Source organism: Mesocricetus auratus, unplaced genomic scaffold (genome assembly GCF_017639785.1).
Source record: "Mesocricetus auratus isolate SY011 unplaced genomic scaffold, BCM_Maur_2.0 Super-Scaffold_100025, whole genome shotgun sequence".
Taxonomy (NCBI): Eukaryota; Metazoa; Chordata; class Mammalia; order Rodentia; family Cricetidae; genus Mesocricetus; species Mesocricetus auratus.
In genome coordinates this window covers 12,840,136-12,861,944 of record NW_024429206.1, presented here as the reverse complement: position 1 = coordinate 12,861,944, position 21,809 = coordinate 12,840,136, and the positions used below count along the sequence as shown (strand labels likewise).

At 46.1% G+C, this 21,809-nt stretch overlaps 1 protein-coding gene across 9 annotated transcripts in view; it reads right to left on the bottom strand.

The window, feature by feature from the left end:
- The window catches only part of Atxn2 (ataxin 2), an 85,261-nt gene extending 63,824 nt beyond the window's left edge, over positions 1 to 21,437 (bottom strand). For 2 of the 9 annotated variants that reach the window (XM_040731393.1, XM_040731394.1), the window contains exon 1: positions 20,797 to 21,087. In XM_040731393.1, the coding sequence (XP_040587327.1) occupies positions 20,797 to 20,993 (197 nt within the window). In that variant the 5' untranslated portion in view covers positions 20,994 to 21,087. Of the gene's footprint in view, positions 1 to 20,796 lie in introns of all 9 variants that reach the window. The other 7 variants (XM_040731396.1, XM_040731398.1, XM_040731397.1 and 4 more) reach the window with 5 other exon arrangements.
- Positions 21,438 to 21,809: the final 372 nt, after the last annotated feature.

Sequence of the window (21,809 nt, the reverse complement as noted above, 5' to 3'; positions counted from 1 at the left end):
ATGAGAACCTGCCTTTAAAAGAGCCATCTCCTCAAGGGTCTAGCCTGGTTAATGCATGGAACCAGAAAAGATCTTACTAAGTAAGGAAAGCCAGACCCATAAAGAAATGTCACATGGTCTCTTATCTGAGGCTCCCGTTTCCAAATCTTCAGATGTGAGTTAAGTATCCTAGTAACTTCAGAAACCAGAAGTAAAAAGGGACCATTGAGACTAGGTGTGGTTGTGCACACCTTCAATCCCAACACTTAGAAGCCAGAGGCAGGTGGATCTCTGTGAGTTCAAGACCAGCCTCAATATCAAGTTTGAGGACAGCCAGGACTACACATAAACCCAGTCTCAAAAAAGAAAAAAGAAAAGAACCACTGATGGGGCTGGAAGTTGAGGAGCACGAGAGACTACAAGTGATGGGACCAGGGAAACAGAAAGGGCTAAAGGGGGTTGTGTGCCTCTTAAGGAGGTAAATGCAGGAAGAGGGAACAATAACAGTAAGAATGTCTGAAAAAGTCTTAAGGAATTGTACTGACCAAAAAAAAAAAAAATCAACAAAAAACCACTACAAACATGTTACATGTAATTCTGTGTATACTAAACATACACAGTTTAAATGAACTTTTCTCATCTGGGCTGATAATGCTTTCTCCAAGAGCCAAAGGCAACCTAACACAAACCCCAATATCCAGATGTAAGAAGCCTTCTGAGCCGGGCGGTGGTGGCGCACGCCTTTAATCCCAGCACTCGGGAGGCAGAGGCAGGCAGATCTCTGTGAGTTCAAGGCCGGGCTGGACCAATAGCCTCCAAAACAACACAGAGAAACCCTGTCTCGTAAAAACCAAAAAAAAAAAAAAAGCCTTCTGAGTTGTTGGTCAGGGCTGTCCAAAACACTCCTAGAACATACAGCCTATAGCTATTGCCCTTGGGTGACCCCCAGAGGTACAAGGTACTAAGTAATCTCTATTGTTGAAGACACCACGCACTTCAGAAACATGACCCAGGGGTCTCCTCCCTGAGGACTAATATACTACCAGAACGCAGCCTGCAGGCTTACAAAGGAGGGAAGCAGGCATCAGTCCTGCCCAGCTGTGATGCCTAGGAACCACAAAGACACCCTTAAGGTGCAGCAGTGGCATGCATACCTTGGCAGTAATCACCAACGCCCGGCCAGTTTAGTTTTTTTAAGCATGGTTTCTCTGAGTATCATTTTCTGTCCTGGAACTTGGCTCCCAACCACTGAGCCATCTCTCCATTCTCCCCTCCACACACACTTTTTTTGTTTTTGAGACAAGGTGGCAGGGCGGTGGTGGCGTACGACTTTAATCCCAGCACTCGGGAGGCAGAGGCAGGTGGATCTCTGTGAGTTTGAGACCAGCCTGGTCTACAAAAGCTAGTTCCAGGACAGCCTCCAAAGCCACAAAGAAACCCTGTCTTGAAAAACAAAAAACAAAACAAAACAAAAAAAACTAAAAACTAAAACTGTCTCTCACTGATTTCCTCTACCTTTTCAATCATTAACTCAGCTGTAATTTCCATTTACTCATAAAATGTTCTTAAAAATTAAAATGCAAGCCAGACACAGTAGTACATGCCTTTAATTCCAGCACCCAAGCAGAGGTCAGCCTGGTCTACACAGTGAGGTCCAGGACATGTGAGCTACTACACAGCAAGAGCTTGTCTTGAAAAAACACAAAGATCAAACAGCTGTGTCTTATACATACAGTTATCTTCTGCTGGTTGCTGAGACACCACTAAGTGTTCCTGAACACGCATGGCTTCTCCACAAAGCAACATGAGAACTAAAGTAAGACAGTTCCTGACAGAAGGCAGGCACACCATCTTCTCTGCTGGGTATATAGCTACCTCTCTGAGTATTACATGGCAACTGTTTGGCAAACCAGTTTACTCAGAACTCAAGCAGTTCAAAAGGAAAGCAAGCCCTTCCCTCCATGATACACAGCACAGTGTCAAAGCATTGGCACTCACTAGACAGAACTGACCCATACATGGCCAGCTATCTGTGGGAAGTTACTTCAGTGCAGCAAATAAACTCTGAAAACCAAAGTTCATATTCTTTGTCACACACATCCTTCAATTCACCTAGAGCATCAGCTCTCAACCTTCCTAATGTTGTAATCACCAACCATAAAATTATTTCCCTTCTACTTCATAACTTTAATTTTGCTGTTATGTAGAATATGTTTTTCAATGGTCTTAGGTGATCCCTGTGAAAGGTTCATTTGAAATTTCGACCCAAGGGTTGAGAACCAGTGGCCTAGGTTATAGTTTACTTTTAGGTTCTTTGTTGTTTAGAGAGATGAATTTCACACATCTCAGGCTAACCCTGAACTCATTATGTAGCAGAGGACTACCCTGAATCCTCCTGCTTCTACCACCCAAGTGCTGGGATTACAGGAGGTATGCACACCAGCCTAGGCAGACCTGGGGATTCACCCCAGGTCTTCATGCATCTAGACAAGCATCTACCCTCTGAGTTGCATTCCCAACTCTCTATTTCTTCATTAGCACTTTAGACCAAAGGTTTGGGATTTTGGATCCCCCATTTCTTTGGACTTTAGATTAATAAGGTGTCTTGGGATGGGACCCTGATGGGGGAAGGCCTATGTATATGTCAATAAAGCACTGTTGGGCCAAATAGGGAACCAAGATAGGTGGGACTAGGAGTCCAGGAGAACTCTGGGAAGGAGAAACACAGAGAGTCGAGATGTAACCGCCATGGGTTAGGAAGCCCCGAAATTTCTCCGGTAAGAGAAATACTTAGATTAACAATTATGGGATAAATACTTAAGTCAGAGCTAGCCAGTAAGAAACAAGCAAGGCCAACAGCTTCATAATTAATATAGCCTCCTGTGTGTTTATTTGGGACTGATGCAGCTCTAGAACCAGGCTGGCGGGAAGGCTTCCCTCAAGGAAAAAGCTTCTCTTTATAGGACCCAAGTTTAATATTTCTTATGTATCTTGCACATAAACTGAAGTAATCTACATGCAGAACCTTAAGTGGACACACACTCTGATTACACTGCCGTTGGTTCAATGAAGAACTTCCCATCTATGGCATCAAGCTGGGACTAAGGACATTCAGACTTTGGAACATGTGGAGTTTCTCATTTTCCAATCAGGGAGGGTCAACCTGAAACAAACACTGCCTTTCAAACACAGTAAGAAGGACCAGCACAAAGCCGCAGGGTAAAGGTACTTGTAGACCTCAGTTCAATCCCATACCGTAGGAGAGAAACCAACTCCCTCAGGTCATCCTCTGACCTCTGTAAATGTATATGCCCACCACCCCTGCCACACAGACACACACACAGCATGCTCTCGCGCTCGCTCGCTCACTCTCTCTCTCTCTCTCTCTCTCTCTCTCTCTCTCTCTCTCTCTCTCTCTCTCTCTCTCTCTCTCTCTCTCCTCTCTCTCTCTCTCCCTCCCTCTCTCTCTCTCCCTCTCCCTCTCCCTCTCTAGGCAACCAGGGTTAATTTTTTTTGAGAAACAGTTCAGCAGTTAAGAGCATTTATAGCTCTTCCTAAACCCATATCAGGTGACTCACAACAATCTGCAACTCCAGCTCCAGGGCATCCATACCTCTTGCTTCCTCAGGCATCTGGAATCATGTGCACATACTCACCTGCACGCACGCACAAAATCAATCTTAAAAATAAAAATAACTTAAAACGCTAGTTGCATTAATATAAAGAAACCTGCACACAAAATAATAAAGCTTCTATACAACATGAAGAAGGAAATGGACGGGGTATGAAGCAAGACCAGCACTTACTAAGTGCTGAAGGTGTACAGGGGTCATCATACCAGTCTGCCTACTTTCCTACACTATCCATTAACACCAAGTGCTACAACAGCAGCTCAGCCTAAGCACCCACATTTGCCAAGATAGGGAAAACAAGCACGAAAGAGTATAACTACCACTGGGAGGTTACACTGTTGGTTAAACCCAGAATGTGGTCGATTCAACATGAAGATTTCATTAAGAAACAAATGGAAGGGGCTGGAGAGACTGCACAGCAATCAAGAGCATTTGTTCTTTCAGAGGACTCAGGTTCAGTTCCCAGCACCCACATGGCAGCTCACAACCTTCTGAAACTCTGGTCCCAGGGGATCCAACACCTTCTTCTAGCCTCCATGAACATGCAAGTGTGCGTGCACCCACACAAATATTAACTGACAGTGAAGGGTGGGACCCAGTATTGTGCAGGTCATCTCAACTGCTGTAAGTTCATGAGTGCATGTCATGTCCATAATCTTGGTGTTTCCCCCTTGTTTGATATTCTCTGAACCCTGGGGGGGGGTGTAGATGTCATGTTGTAGGTCTAACACTCGACATTCACTCATTCTCTGCTCTGCACTCTGACTAGGTATTACTCTGTGACCAAGTCTGGGAGCAGCTCTAGTCTATAGGAATGAAGGAAAATATTTAGAAAAACACTATGTCCACTGAGAAAAACAATGTAGATTGTCCCCCATGGCTTACAGCTTTCTTAGCTTTGGAATTATGACCAGTATTATGATATTAGATAGGCATGAATTTTCTCTTATGGAACAGGCCTTAGATCCAATTAGAAAGTGGTTAGCTACCCTTCCCCCCAAATAATGCCATTATTATACCAGTGGGCACACCTTTTCGTAGGTTGATGTTATGGCTTGTAGGGATCCCTTCAGGGTTAAGACCTCACTAAATAACTCCCAACCTATACTCATGTAAGCAACTCTAATCAAAATGAGTGGATCGCCGGGCGGTGGTGGCGCACGCCTTTAATCCCAGCACTCGGGAGGCAGAGGCAGGCGGATCTCTGTGAGTTCGAGGCCAGGCTGGACTGATAGCCTCCAAAACAATAAATACAGAGAAACCCTGTCTCGTAAAAAATAAAAAAAAAAAAAGAGTGGATCACTCCACCCCCCCAAAAAAACAACAATAAAGGGACACAAAAATAGGAGGAAGCTTAGTAGGAGTAGAAGCAGGTAAGAGAATTACGGGAGTGGAGAACAACGAAAGAACATTATGTACATCGATGAAATTATTAAAAAACTAGAGTACTTAGGAGAAAATTAGAATGACCACAAGATCCAGCAGTTCAATTTCTGGGCAACTATCCAGAACAACTGACTGAAGCAGTGAGTCAAAAGATAATTACACACCCATGTTTGTTCACAGCAGAGTCCTTCATCACCGTCATTCAAATGCACACTGACAGGTGTGTGAATGGGGTGGTGAAATGTGACCCAGCCTACAGGAATGGTATTCAATCATAAATAAATAGTCCTCCAGATAACTCAATAGTTCAGAGCACTGACAGCTCCTGCGCAGGATCAAGTTCAGTTCCCAGCTCACAACTGCCTGTAACTCCAGCTCCAAGGGACACAATGCCCTCTTCTGGGGCTCCACCATCCCTGCACTCACATGCATATACCCACACACAGATACACATGAATTGTAAAACTATAAAGTCAGCCGGGCGTTGGTGGTGCACGCCTTTAATCCCAACACTCAGGAGGCAGAGGCAGGAAGATCTCTGTGAGTTCCCGGCCAGCCTGGTCTACAGAGCGAGTTCCAGGACAGCCTCTAAAACAATGCAGAAAAACCCTGTCTCAGAAACCCCTCCCCCCAAAAGGTGTGTGCAACCACCACCCAGCAATTTAGTTGTGTAAAAATCACCTGGAATAGTGGATACAGTAGCTCATGCCTATAGTCCAAGTGAGACCTGCCTAAGCTATAGATAAGACTATTATAAGAAGAAGAAGAAACAAACTAAGGTGACCAAGACTGACAACTGGAGTCCAACTCTGAGATTTACACACACACACACACACACACACACACACACACACACAGAGTAAATAAATACCATTTTTTTAGATGAAACAGTATTTGTACATGGCCTACAAACATTGTCCATACACTCTGAGCAATCTCTAGATACGTGGCACCCAGCAGTTAAAAGCTGTGCAGTGTGCTTCCACTGTAACTGCCTGAAGAACAGCACATGTTTGCTATACATGGCTTTTCCTTTGAACATAGCAGGCTAGCCTACTGTGCTGCCTAGTGTCTCAGTCAATGTCCATTGCTGTGAAGAAAACACCACATTCAGGACAATTCTCATAAAGGAAAACATTTGAGACTGGCTTAGTTTCAGAGTTAGTTCATTGTCATGTCAAGAAGCGTGGCCAGCATGTAGGTAGACATGATGTTAATGAGACTGCTGAGAGTTCCTACATCTTGATCCTGAACTGTGTATCACACTAGGCCTAGTTTCAGAATATAAGACCTCAAAGCCTGCCTCCACAGTAACACAATTCCTCTAAGAAGGCCACACCTCCTACCCCATACAGGCCAAGCATTCAAACACATGAGTCTATGGGGGCCATTCCAATTCAAACCACCTTTCCCAGATTCACCTCAAATTCACAGGCTCAAACCATTCTATGTTAGCCTCTAAACACTTGGAAGGATAGGGTCAATGACTGCTCCCACTGCCTTCATCTTTTTTGTTTTACATAGATCTCACTACCTACTCCAAGGAAATTTCAAACTCACTGTGACCCAAATAGTAGTTAAAGCCTTGAAGTTGGTAATCCTCCAGCCTCAGCTTCCTAACTGCTGGGATTATTACATAAATGCACAACCAGGCCTGACTTCCAAGAATTCTGACCTGTAGAGGGCTGAGCACACTCTGAGTGGTGAAAGTCCATAATATATTCTCTGTGAATTATAACAAGTACTAATTCATTTTTTCTTTACTGAAAGAAAAAACAAAAACAAAACAACAACCACAGCTGTTAAGAGGAGTGACAGAGCTGGGGAAATGGCTCATTTGACAGAGCACTTGCCCTGTAAGCAAAAAACCAGAGTTTGGATTCCAGAACCCACATAAAACATTGGGGATGATGCCGTGTATCTGTGATGTCAGCAATGAAGAAACGCAAGCAGGTGGCAGTCCCATATGGCTAACGACAGACTCTGTCTAGCTTTAAGCATGACTGGTGCCTGAGATGCAACATTCAACACTGTCCTGACCTCCACATCAGTGCATGCACACACGAATGCACAGGAAGGAAGCAACTGGGTACACCCTAAAAATCTAATCAGAGAGCTTACAATTTATTTGAGTAGGTGAGTCACTTTGCTCTTCCCACCTCCGGTTTATTATTATAAAGAAGATAATCCCACAACTAAACTTTATTAAACTCTTCCTCTTCATGTGAAGTTCTACCAATAGGAAGAAGAGCTAAAAGGTTTCATTGTAAGATAAGACTTTATAGGGACAGATACACAAAGATTCTCTATACGGTATAAGAGCACTTGGGGGTCTCAGATCCAGTGTTGTCCTAACATGATTATGAAAATTTCATACATCACAAAGCTCAATATGGCAGCCACTAGCCCTATGTGGGAGTGAGTATTTGAAACAGGGCTGGCATGACTTAGGAATTATAATGTTTCAGTTAATCTCATGGTTCTTTTTTAAAAAATATTTTTAACATGTATTGGTATTTTGCCTGTGTACGTCTGCGTGCCACACGCATTAGAGACAGTTATGAGCTGCCATGTGGGTCCTGGGAATTGAATTGGGGTCCAATAGAAGAGCAGTTCATGCTCTCAACTACTAAGTCATCTCTCCAAGCCCTCCTTGCAGCCCTTATTATTTTAAACATATCTTATTATGTAGGTGAGGATACCATGGTGCACAGGTGGCAATCAGAGGACAACTTTTGGGAGTCATTTCTCTTCTTCCACTCAGGTTTGTCATGTTTGTAGATTCTCCCAAGACTTTATATTCTGAACCAGTCAGTTTCATTTTAAACTCAACTAGCCCTGTGTGGGTAACAGGCACCATACTACACTATACAGGAAGGCTGGAGAAGGCATTTATATCTCTCGCCTATGCACCAAAAATTTCCACACATAAACTCAAGGCTGTCCCACTATTTCATCCATTGGTAAGTAGCTTATGTCTTATGAAAAAAATTACACCCTTCAAACACTATTACCAGCAATGATAGATGGAATTACAGATAAAGTAAAAGACTGACCAACCATTTAATGATACTGCTACAGCTGGCTGAAGGGTATAAAAGGTTCTTTCAATTGCTCTATTTTTACATACGGGGGCATTTCCATCTTAAAAACTTAGGAACTAAACGTAGTGGTACATGTCTTTAATATCAGCACTTGGGAGGCAGAGGCAGAAGGATCTGTGAATTCCAGAACAGTCTGGTCAACACAGTGAGTTTCAGGGCACCCAAGGCTACATAGTAAGATCCTGCCTTGGGAGTAGGGAGACTTACTGTGTTGGGTGTGATGACAGGGGCAGGAGAATCCCTGAGTTTGAGCCCAGCCTGGACTACATGGTGTGCCCTAGGACAGCCAGAGTAAACACAGTGAGACCCTATCTAAAAAGGTCCACCGCAGGGCTAACAGATCACAACATTTGTATACCCCACCCTCCTTCCTGCTGCACTGGGGAACCTGAAAAGAGAGACTAAGTTTCATTCTTTTTTTAAAAGTCCTGGTCTAGCAGATACAAACCTGCCTCTGCCTCCCGAGTGCTGGGAATAAAGGTGTGCCCTACCAATACCCGGTCTTCCAACCACTTAAAAGCTTATACGCAAAGATCAGGGCTGCTATAATTCAGCAAGTTTCCTTCTACAGTGCACAGTAGTTAACAAAGAGACTCATAACTGGTCAAAATGCTGAGAATAAATGAGCGTTAAGAGTTTGGCACTAAGCAGGACACCTGTATCAACATATCTGGTCCCAGCCTCAAGCAGTATCTTGAGATAGCAAGAAATAGGGGCAGAAAGAATTTAAGAACAAAGGGTGGGGAAGACTGTTATGAAATACTATCTTCTGAGCCGGGCATTGGTGGTCCACACCTTTAATCCCAGCACTGGGGAGGCAGAGGCAGGTGGATCTCTGTGAGTTCAAGGCCAGCATGGTCTACAGAGAAAGTTCCAGGACAGCCAGGGATACACAGAGAAATCCTGTCTCAAAAAACAAACCAAACAGCTGGGCGTTGGTGGCGCATGCCTTTAATCCCAGTGTTCGGGAGGCAGAGGCAGGCGGATCTCTGTGAGTTCGAGGCCAGCCTGGTCTACAGAGTGAGTTCCAGCCAGGACAGCCTCCAAAACAATACAGAGAAACCCTGTCTCGAAAAACCAAAAAAAAAAAAAGACTAGCCTGGGCTATGTGAGACCCTGCCCTTAAAACAAAAACTTTAATGTTTAAACAGATGTCACATTACACTTATGCAAAATTACATAAATTAAGAACAATTAGGGAACAATACTCATTTAAGTGAGCCAAACTCAAGTTTAGAAAAGAAATCCTGGGGGGTGGAGAAATGGCTCAAGAGTTAAGAACACTGGCTACTCTTGTAGAGGTTCAAGTCCCAGCACCCACACAGTGGATTACAACCATCTGTAACTCCAGTCCCCATTTGTAATTGCCTCAAGCATTGCATACATGTGGTGTGCAGGCATGTGTACAAGCAAAACACCCAAACAAACAAAAAATAAAGCATATATGCCAATCACACACATGTATGTACACATTAAAAAAGAAAGAAAAGAAACCCTTAAGGGCAAAGACAGTCTACAACTGTACTCTGTAAAACACACAGCAAGATCTTGTTTGTGTTTTCACTTTCATTTTTATTTATTTTCTGTGATTCTGGGGATTTAATCCAGAGCCTAACACAAGCTAGGCAAATACTGCACTAGGGAGCTGCAACCATAGCCCACTATCTTGTTTATATGTCTGCATTTACTTAAGGACAGGGTGCCATAAAAATCAACAAAGGTTGCTTTTGGCAAGGCACCTAATCTCTCAGAGCTGAAAGTTCTTTTTCTTTTCTAAGATTTTTTCCCTTTTCTCATCTGAAAGTTCTTTTTCTTTTCTAAGATTTTTTCCCTTTTCTCATACTCTAAAATTCTATCATCTCAAGAAAAAGAATTATTTAAAAGATACAGACTACTCAAAAAAACTATCTACAGGGTGGGGAGATGGCTCAGCAGCTAAGAGCACCAACTGCTTTTCTTCTTGTTGTTGAAACAGGGTTTCTTTGTGCAGTCTTGGCTGTCCTGAAACTCGCTCTGTAGACCAGGCTGTCCTTGAACTCACAGAGATCCACCTGCCTCTGCCTCCCGAGTGCTGGGATTCAAGGTGTGCACCACTACTACCCAGCCTAACTACTGCATTCTTGCAGAGTACCCGAATTTAGTTCCCAGAACCCTTATTGATCAACTCATAGCCTGTAGCTTCAGCTAAGGAATAGGACTCCCTCTTCTGGCCTCCTTATGGACTCACACACACATTTCTCCCACATAGAAACACAGCTATCACTAAAAATAAAAACAAGAGGCTAGAGAGATGACTCAGAGGTGAAAGCACCAGCTGCTATTGCAGAGAACCCAGGGTTCAGTTCCTAGCATCCACGTGTTGACTCACAAACATCCGTAACTGCATTCTCAGAGTATCTGATGCCCTCTTATGACCTCCAAAGGCAGCAAGCAAGCACATGGTACACATAAATACATGTAGGTAAAACACATGTAAGCATAAAATAACTTTAAAATATTTTTAAGTTAATAATAAGAAATTCTGCCTGGTAGTGGTGGCTCACGCTTTTAATCCCAGCACTTGGGAGGTGGATGCAGAAGCAGGCCAATCTCTTGGGTTCTGAGGCCAGCCTGGTCTACACATTGAGTTCTAAGACAGCCAAGACTACACAAAGAAATGTTTCCTGGGGGGAGGGGAGAAACTATGTACCATGTATCTGTTCACATCATATACAAATGTGTAATGGTGGATTTTTTTTTATGATGTGGCTCTTTTTTTATTTTATTTATTTATTATGTATACACTGTTCTGTCTGACTGCAGGTCAGAAGAGGGCACCAAATCTCATGACAGATGGCTGGGAGCCACCATGTGGTTGCTGGGAATTGAACTCAGGACCTCTGGATGAGCAGTCAGTGCTTTTAACCTCTGAGCCATCTCTCCAGCCCAATGGTGGATATTTTTAAAATAGGATCATTTCGGTATTTGAGACTTTTTGCTTCCCAGTGAGATTTTCTTTTCAATTGAGTCTCATTATGTAACTCTAGCTAGTCTAGAACTCAGACTGGCCTTAAACTAAGAGATACGCTTGTCTGCCTCTCAAGTGCTAGAATTAAAAGCATGCACAAACACGCCTGGCAATATTTTACTTTTCTGAAAGCAATACAAAACTTCTTCCAGTTATAAAACAAAAAACACACCTATCTATGAGTAAGTACATACTTACACTTCTTACTAATTTCACAAGTAAATTTGCTCTACATTCCTGGCCTTTTTTTTTTTTTTGGTTTTTCGAGACAGGGTTTCTCTGTATTGTTTTGGAGGCTGTCCTAGAACTCACTCGGTAGACCAGGCTGGCCTCGAACTCACAGAGATCCGCCTGCCTCTGCCTCCCGAGTGCTGGGATTGACATTTTCATTTCTATCGCAGACCACGTCCTGTATATTATCTCCTTATTATAAACCATATTGCACATGTCTGTTTTATCAAACATTGGACAGACACAGCATGCATATAAATTAAAGATCCTAACAGTTTTAAACAGGAACTGAAATATGTGCTTCCAGACAAATGTCCTCATGGGGAAGTGCATCACGTTCTATACAGACGTTCATCATCAAAAGTATGAGGCGCTCCTTCTGGATTTAAAAGAGGGGGGGAAACTACTTTAAGAATATTTAGGGAAAAAAAAGAAAAAGAAAAGAATATTTAGGGTTGGGTGGTGGTGGCGCACACCTTTAATCCCAGCACTCAGGAGGCAGAGGCAGGAGGATCTGTGAGTTCGAGACCAGCCTGGTCCAACAGCCTCCAAAAAAAAAAAAAAGAAGAAGAAGATTCGCCGGGCGGTGGTAGCGCACGCCTTTAATCCCAGCACTCGGGAGGCAGAGGCAGGAGGATCTCTGTGAGTTCGAGGCCAGCCTGATCTACAAAGCGAGTTCCAGGACAGCCTCCAAAACAATATGGAGAAACCCTGTCTCAAAAAAAAAACACACAAAAAAGAAAAAAGATTCACGGCAAGTCTAGGAAAATTAAGGTCCTATGTAAATAAATAAATCGCATTTCCAATAATAAGTGACACTAGTTTTAAAGTACAAGTTGAAAAGTGTCTAATCAGTTCTAGACTTAACTAAACCTCCAACTCAAAACTTCCTACCCAGCAACAGGCAGTTTCCTGAGAAGCATGCTCTGTGTATGTCAACTAAGGAAGCAGGCAGGGGTTAGCGCTGTTCTTGCACATAAGTGGCACATTCCTCAACAGGCAACTGCACCCCTTACAATGACAGATGATCCAACACACATTTCAAACACCCCCCAAGCACTTATTCGCTCACTCGCTCGCTCCACCCCATTTTTTTTTTTTGAGACATGGTCTAGCTATGTAGCCATAGCTGGCTTGGAATTCACTATGTACACCAGGTTGACCTCAAACTTACTATCCAGGTATTTCTAAATTCTTTTTTTCAAAGCAACTTCAAATCAATGTTTTTCTTTGACAGAACCTGAGATTCAATCTAGGGCCTCTTGAAAACTAAGCAAATCCTCTATCACTGCACTTCCTCCTTCCCTCAAACATTTCCAATTCAGAAACTCCAGCAGTAGGTTAGCCTAACAAATTCCATTTACATCTCCACTGAAGCTGTCACCATCACTTCAAATAACTGTAAAAATAGACTTTTGTACCTGCTCTACACTATATAATACTAAAAGCAATTTCTATCCAGCCAAAATAGAACATTATAATTCAAGGAAAATCTCTAAAGAGAATGTGTGTGCGCACAGTGCTATAGTGGAATTAAGTTCTAACACGGCTGAAGCTATTTAGGACAAAAAGAATGAGATGGTTCTTTAAGTCTGCATTGTGTGGCTATTAAACAGGATGGTGAATTCCTATCCCCTGTGTAAAACTGCAGCTGTCTAATTAGAGAAACAAAAAACACAAGCTCATTCAGAACAAGAACACCAAGCCTGACCCCATCAAGGCCTCCTCTTCAGCACACAACTCCAAGCCTGACCCCATCAAGGCCTCCTCTTCAGCACACAACTCCAAGCAGCTCCAGCATCACTTTTTCTTTCAAACACAGAAAAGAAATCTCCACATATTTGAACCAAACAAATCAGGTAAAATATGTAAGTACAAAAGAACAGGAAAAAGGCGCCTTTCTTTTTTATTAGCAGACTTTAGCAGTTTATCATCAATGACTTGAATATCAATTAACTTTTCTGCTAACCTCATACTAAAACAGCTATCAATACTCTTTCAAAGAGATGACAACATGAGTCACAATGAGTCAGTCATAATTTATGAATTCTAACTAACTTCACAAGGAATGACTGAAGGACCTCACCCTCCACTGTTACCTCTTCAAGGAGGTTCCTCTAATCCACTTAAATTTGCAGCCATCCCCTTCCTCAAACTCTCTATGGCCTTAATCAGCTTCCTCTAATCCCAGCCCTGCCTAATACTGTCCACGGGTGTGTTGTTCAAGGCCGCCTCTCTCACAGCATGGTATAGTGGCACACCCGCAATTCCAACAAACTAGAGCTGACACAGGACAGTCTGGGCCACACAAGGAGCTACCTTCAATGCTCAAAACAGGAATGTGAGCTCTAGGAGAGCAATTACCTTTGTTTTAATCATGAGTACATCCCAAGAACGTAGCACTGCCTTACAGATGGTCAAGAATTTGTGCTGAATGCAGAGTTTTTGGCACTTGAAGAGATATGAACGTAAATGGAAGCACGATGAACAATTCCTAAGATGCAATCAATACCTTAAGAGAATGAAGCCATGGAAAACCAAAGCTGAAAAATCAGAGAAAAGGTTCTTTTAAAAGTGAGAGGTCTGGTGGCGCACGCCTTTAACCCCAGCACTCGGGAGGCAGAGGCAGGTGGATCTCTGTGAGTTCGAGGCTAGGCTGGACGACAGCCTCCAAAATAATACAGAGAAACCCTGTCTCGTAAAAAAAAATAAATAAATAAATAAATAAATAAATAAATAAATAAAGTGAGAGGTCTGGTAAATGGCTTAATGAGAGGCACTTGCCCCCAGGTCTGGCAGCCTGACTTCCATCTCCCTGGTCCACAGTGTGGGAAGAGAAACAACCAAACAATCCCTCCAAGCTGTCCTGACTTCCAACCTCTCTCTCTCTCTCTCTCTCTCTCTCTCTCTCTCTCTCTCTCTCTCTCTCTCTCTCTCTCTCTCTCACTCAAAAACGTTATATACAGTGAACACATGCATGGACGCACACGCACACACCCTAAATTCCAAATGTACTTGCCACGCTGAAGCAGCAAGGTCAGCCTAGGCTACATTTTTATAAGAGGTGGGTGCAGAAGCCTGCCAGGGTCCCTTATCAGTGGTCCCAGCACTGCTGCAGCAGAGGCATAAGGATATACCCTGCAAGGTTAAGGCCAGCCTGGTCTAAGTAGCAAATTTCCAGACCAACACAGCAACAAAAACCATTCTTAGAAAAAAATTCCAAACTAAACCAGACATGATAGTGCACATCTTTAATCCCAGCACTCAGGAAGCAGAGACAGGCAAAGCTCTGACAGTAGAGGCCAGCCTGGTCTACAGAGTGAGTTCCAGGACAGCCAGGTCTCCATAATAGAGATTCTGTCTGAAAAAAGAGCAAAACTAAAATTTAGGCTTGAGAGTTTGCTCCATGATTTAGAGTGCTTTCCCAGAAAAACAAGGTTCAGTTCACAGTACCCACATGGCAGCTCACAACTGCCTCTATCTCCAATTCCAGGAGATCCAGTGCCCTCTTCTGGCTTCCTCAGGCTCCGGCACACATGTGGTACACAAGTACACAGGCTCACATACATACATACATACATACATACATACATACATACATACATACATGTTTTAAGTAAATTGAAAAAAAAATGTCTAAGCTAACAAGCCAGATATGGCACATACCTTTAAGCCCAAGGCCACATAGCGAGCCCTACTCTCAAAAAAAAAAAAAAAAAAAAAAGACAGCCTGGTCTCCAAAGATGCTACCCCACAAACTCCTAACCCCAATAAAGAGGAAGGAAAGGTATCTGAATTAAACAATGCTGATTCCCAGTACAGCCACTCATGAGAATGTAGCTAAACTGACACAATGCTTGCCTAAAATGTAGATAAGCCCTGAATCACCATCCCCAGCACTGAATAAACTGGGTGCAAACCTACAATTCCAACACTTAGAACTAAAAGGCAGGAGGGCCACAAGTTCAAGGTCATCCTCTCCAGTAAGTCAACCGTCAGCCTACATAAAGAGGCTAGCTGTACACAAATGATTGCTTGCTTAGCAGTAAAGAGCACTGGCTGCTCTTCCAGAGACCTGGGTTCAGTTCTCAGCAACCACCCACAACTACAGTTCTAGGGAATCTGACCTTCCTCTTCTGATCTACACAGACATCAGGCAGACATGTGGCACGCATATACAAATAGCAAAACATGCATACACTTTTTTGTTTTGTTTTTTCCAGACACAGTCCCTCTGAGTAGCCTTTGCTACACAGAGACCAGGCTGGCCTTGAACTCAGAGATCCACTTTCCACTGTCTCCAGAGTGCTGGGACTAAAGGTGTGCACCACCTCTACAGGGCAAATGTGCAGCCCAGGCTGTCCTGGAACTCATGATCCTCCTGCCTCTACCTCCTTCAGCAAATCATACTAGCATTCATCATCACAACTGGAGCTTTTTATCTTTTTTTTCCAAAAATGACCATACACTGGCCAGCACAGAGGAAGGTGAATCTGAGTTGAAGGTCAGCCTAAGTTTACAGAGTGAGTTCCAGGACAGGCTCCAAAGCTACACAGAGAAACCCTATATCGGAGGGGGAGGAAAGACCACAAACTAGCAGGTAATAACAAGTAAAAGAAGAAGATTGACAATACAAAAGAAAAAACCCAAAAGTTTTAAAACAGTTCCTTTAGCAGTAATGGATCTGCATCTGTAATGTATGTTACAGGCTCCAAAACATCTTCACATACAGTCCAGTAAAAGCTCAAATAAAGCCGGGCGTTGGTGGCTCACACCTTTAATCCCAGCACTCGGGAGGCAGAGACAGGCGGATCTTTGTAAGTTCGAGACCAGCCTGGTCTATAAGAGCTAGTTCCAGGACAGCCTCCAAAGCCACAGAGAAACCCTGTCTCGAAAAACCAAAAAAAAAAAAAAAAAGCTCAAATAAAACTCTAAACACAGCCGGGCGGTGGTGGTGCACGCCTTTGATCCCAGCACTCAGGAGGCAGAGGCAGGCCGGGCTGGACCTCCAAACAATACAGAGAAACCCCGTCTCGTGTAAAAAATAAAAATAAAAAATAAAAAAAAAACCTCAAACACAAGGGCTGAAGTAGTTAGCAGCACTTGCTGCTCTTTTAAGTCTACTCCCTATGTAGATCAAGCTGGCCTCAAACTCAAAAGATCCACTTGTCCCTGTCTCACGAAGGCACCACGCCTGGCATTTGTTGCTCTTGCATAGAGGACCAAGTTCTGTTCCCAGCTCTACATGGTGGCTAACTATACCTACGTCCAGCTCCAGTGGTTCTGGAGTTCTCTTCTGCTGGGTACTTACAAACATGCACACAAAACACTCCTACACACAAAAATAATCTTTTAAAAACTCAAAAAGAAATAACCAAGAGGGACTGGATCTACGTCTCAGGGATAAGAGCACTGTTTGCTCCTGTGGAGGAACCAGGTTGGTTCCCAGCACCTACAAGGTGGCTCCCAGATGTACTAATTCCAGTTTCAGGGAATACAAGGCCCTCTTCTGGTCTCCGTGGACACTGGGCATGAATATAGTATTCAAGCAGGCAAAACACACGTATAAAAACATTTAAAAAGAGGACTGAAGAGATGGTTCAGAGGTTAAGATCACTAAGACCTGGGTTCAATTCCCAGCATCCACAAGGCAAACAACTGTTAAAACTACAGGATCTGACACCCTCACACAAACATGCAGGCAAAACATCAATGCACATAAAATAAAAATATTTTTTTAATTTTTAAAAGATATTTAGAATATAGAAACAACCAGGAAACATACACAGGAAAGCACCTGCTTGTGTATTACACTGACATGGGCACAATGTTTCCCTGATCCCAAGAGGTATGACAACTACAAAGAAATCAGTCTACTGTAGAGCTGCCTCCTTGGCTCTAGAACCCACTAAGCCTGAGAAATAACACAGCACAGCCTGTGAGAGCCATAAAACCTTAAGAGTCCTTGACCTAGTGAAACCACCTCTGGGCACTTTCTCTAGGGAAAAAATTAAACTGAAGCAAAAAGATCCTAGTCTGAAGATGTTCACTGTACTACCTCTACAAAAACAGTCATGAAGACCAAACTCCCAGTAACTTAGTAGGTTAAGTTACTGTTCAAGAACTAAAAACAGGGGGCTGGAGAGACGGCTCAGAGGTTAAGAGCACTGACTGCTCTTCCAGAGGTCATGAGTTCAATTCCCAGCAACTACATGGTGGCTCACAACCATCTATAATGAGATCTGGTGCCCTCTGCTGGTGTGTAGACGTACATGGGGGCAGGGTGTTGTGTTCATAATAAATAAATCTTTAAAAAAAAAAACTAAAAACATCATCACCAGGTGAAGGCTGATCAACCTCAGAATGAAAAGGTCAAAGTCTAGAATAAGAAGTGGGTTCGGTGCAATTGTGTGGTAAGTTTTTAAGAAAGTGCTCACACAGTTATTTTCCAAAGACAGACAGCTCTAAGCACTGACAGGAAAAAGTTGTTCCCAAAGTTACAAAATTCTTTTCACACAAAAAACAAGTCCTAGCCATACACCTTTAGTCCCACCCAGCACTTGGGAGGCAGAGGCAAGGGAATCTCTGTGAGTCTGAGACCAGCCTGGTCTACCCAGCGAGTTCCAGGACAGCCTCCAAAACAATACAGAGAAACCCTGTCTCGAAAAACAAAACAAAACAAAAAAAAGTCCTATCCCGGCTGGCTGAGTCTTTGTCTAGCAAAAGCAAGGCCTGAGTTAGAGCGCTCTAGGCTGGAGGAGGGTCCAGAGATAAAATCGTGCCTCAACAAAAATGAACTTTTTTTTTTTTTTTTTGGTTTTTCAGAGACAGGGTTTCTCTGTGGCTTTGGAGGCTGTCCTGGAACTCGATTGGTAGACCAGGCTGGTCTCGAACTCACAGTGATCCGCCTGCCTCTGCCTCCCGAGTGCTGGGATTAAAGGCGTGCGCCACCAACGCCCGGCCAAAAATGAACTTATAACGAACATTTTGCTATCACAAACATAACAACATCAATGCCACTTTTTCTACTTCTTTTTTTAAGTGTATTTATTGTGGGGGAGGGGGAAACCATGACCCTGTCAGGTACGTGGAGGTCAGAGGACAACTTGCATGAGTCAGTTGCTTACTTACTGCTATGGTGCTGGTGGTGGTGGGAATCCTAGTTGACAGACCTTGCAGCAAGTGCCATTATCCACTGAACCACCTCATCAGTCCCCAATGCTACATCTCCTTTCCTCAACCATGTTGCCGGTCTTACTTAAGTGACACACAAACCCAAGCAAAATTCTACAAGTTGTAGATTTACAAAGAAGCCAGAGAAGACTAGAAACTTAAAGCAATTCTACCCGTGTTAACATTAACCAAAACTCTGTACATAACAAAATTACACATTCTAAGTCCGGCATTGAATGAGAAACTATCAAAAAAGTAAATGCTAAAATGTATGCTTTACGTAAAGAGCTTAAAGCAAGGAAAACGCTTTTTGAGGAGGCTCAAGATCAGAAAAGGACTACCAGGACTCATGCCTTGCTCATGTGGGATGCTCACCTCCCTAGACAGCAATTCCACTACAATCTAATCTTTACACCTAAAGAGATAGTGAAGATTAGAAACTTGAGTTTTAATTTGCATCTGCCACTTTCTGATAACTAAAGAGAAAACATGGAAAGGCAAATTACACAGGACACATCCTTAAAGTTAAATTTAAATATATTTCGGTTTTCACTAAAAGTCAAGGACAAAAAAAGAAACTGATGCCGGGCGTTGATGGCGCACGCCTTTAATCCCAGCACTCGGGAGGCAGAGGCAGGCGGATCTCTGTGAGTTCGAGGCCAGCCTGGTCTACAGAGTGAGTTCCAGGACAGCCTCCAAAGCCACAGAGAAACCCTGTCTCAAAAAAAATAAAAAAAAAAAAGAAACTGAAGTTATAGAACCCTAACTTCACCGAGCTGGGGGAAAAAAATGGTTTAATTTGAACTAGGCAGGCTAAGCAGGGTTTGAAATGTCTCACGCTAGGGAAAATTTGGAGTGTGGGGAAATAAAGTAAAAAACAGACTGTTCCCAGCAGAATCCCTTAAAAACCTACTCTGATTCACCCCACGGGTTAACTTCAGATGTAAAAGAACCCTCCTCTGGAAATGGAGGGTTGGGAAATGCTGCTAAAAAGAAAACTCGGCCCATGAAAAATCCCCCTAGCCCACCAAAGTCCTGGGTGTCTATTTGAGGAGGAGGCTGGTCAAGGCTCTGCCAACCAGGCCCAGGCAAGAGGGAGGCACAGCAGTGTCTGTAACACGATGGACTCGGGGCACAGGGGAAATGGACTTGCATGCCCTTGGTAAGCTCTGGCGGCTCTTCCCAAGTTAAGGACAGCGGCCACAATGGAATGGAGTCTATTGGCATTTGCCTCTCCGTTTTAACACTAAGCATTTTCTTAGTTCGTGAAATACGAACTGACAACCACCCCCACCCCTCCCCACCCCCGCGCGCACACACCCTCCAGAGTCACACAGGACAGCACCGGGCCTCTAGCTCCTACCAACAAAACCGGGCCCAGGGGAGAGGAGAGGAAAGGAAAGGGGCGCGAGGGCGCAAGCCACCATCGGCGTTGTTGCCATCAGGACCCGCACCAACTCCTCTGTTGCGGTTCCTCATCCCTAGAAATTTCAGGAACTGGGACGGGGGCTGCGGGTGGAAAAATGCGCTGCGTGTCCGATGCCCGCAGCCAACCCACCTCCCGAGTCCGGCCCTCGCCCACCTCTATTCAAAGGCGCCTTCTGCTCGCCATACGAGGAACAGCAATGCGGATCGGCCACCACCCGCGCGCAGGGGACCTTGCGGGGAAGGAGGGAGGCCGGCCCGAAGTGAGCCGGGCACTCCCACCCCTTCCCCAGCTAGGGGGAGGGCAGCCCGCAGCGGGAACCCCGCCGCCCCAGATCTAAAGGGGGATGGGTGCGGGAGGCCGCTAGCCACCCACCTCGCCTCGGATGACCACATTCCCAGGGTCGGCGGGGCGGGAGATACACAGGACAACCGGCTGACCCTACCTGGGGCGGCTGGGCCTCAACTTCCCCTCCTCCTCCAGACTCCCCCACCGGGCAAAGAGGCTCGTTTCTGGAGAGGGACCCCTGCGACCTGCACCCAGGCCCAGCCGCCCTTCCATCACGGGTAGGGGACGCTGCAAGGGGGTGGGGCGGGGATCCCAATCGCCCCTCGCACACACACGAGGGGCAGGGGGCAGCCCCGGCCGTCCATCTTGGCCGTCTGGGGGAGGGGACGCGATGGTGCAGGAGGCTGGACACGGCCTGAGAAGCCCTTAGAATACTCCGACGCCTCCCGCCCCTCCGCGGGCCCCCAGCCCACCGCGATGCGGGCCGGTCACGGGGCGAGGCGGGGGAGGGGACGAGCGGCGCGGGATCGGCCCAGCGGGCGCGGAGGGGGCTGGGGAGCCGACACCCACCTGCCCAGGCCGGGGCGCCCGCCGCCCGTGGCAGCCGAGGAAGATGCCACCGGCGCGGCCGGGGCCGGCACGGAGGAAGACGAGGACGACGCGGCCAAGGCCGGCGCGGCGCCGGGCGACGAGAGGAGGCCGCTGCCGGGTTTGCGGCCACTGGCGGGCGCGGGCGGCTGCGGCTGCGGCTGCGGCTTCAGCGACATGGTGAGCGGCCCATACACCGGCTCGTACGCCGGGCGGGGACAGCCGGGAGCCGAGCGCGCTGAGGAGACGCCGGAGCACGGCGGGGACGCGCGGACGCCAAGCGGGCAGGCGCGGGCTGGCGCGGTCGCGGGAGCCAGGGGCAGCAGGACGACGACGAAGGGGCGGGGAGGCCCGCAGACACCGAACAGCCGCCGGGAGCCGGACCGGGACGCGCCGTTGCCGTTGCTACCAAAACAGTCTGAGGCGCAGGGCGGCGAGCGCGGCCCGCGGGGAGGGGCGCCGGGGCCGCGCGGGGGAGGGCCGGCGGAGGGATACGTCGCCGCGCCGCCCCGCCCGCCGCGCCGCGCCGATCGCGGGAGCGAGCGCCGCGCGGCCCAAACCGACAGGCGGCGCGGCTGCGGGCCCGCCGCGGGCCGCTGAGCGGCGACGGTCGACGGGTGCATGAGATCCCGGCTCGCGGACGCGCACGGGGCGACGCGGCCGGGAGGGCGCGGAGATGCGAAACGGGGCTGGGGCAGGCGGGGGGGTTGGGGGGGACTCTTTACCGGAAGTCGGAAGGGTCAGGCGGAAGTCGAACGTGAGTCGGCTTGGGGGCCGATCCGGACACGTGAGGTGCGGGCCCGTCGCTGGGCCGCGTTCGCCTCGGGGGTCGGGCGAGGGCCGCGGGGGATCCGCCCTCGCCGAGGCGGTCTGCCCTCCGGGGCGGGAGTGCTGGTCTTCGCCCGCGGGGCCTGTCGCGAATGGGCGCCCGGAGCAGCTCTAGTGTCCTAGGCCCACTTGGAGGACCTTGATTTCCTCCACTAGGTACAACCTAG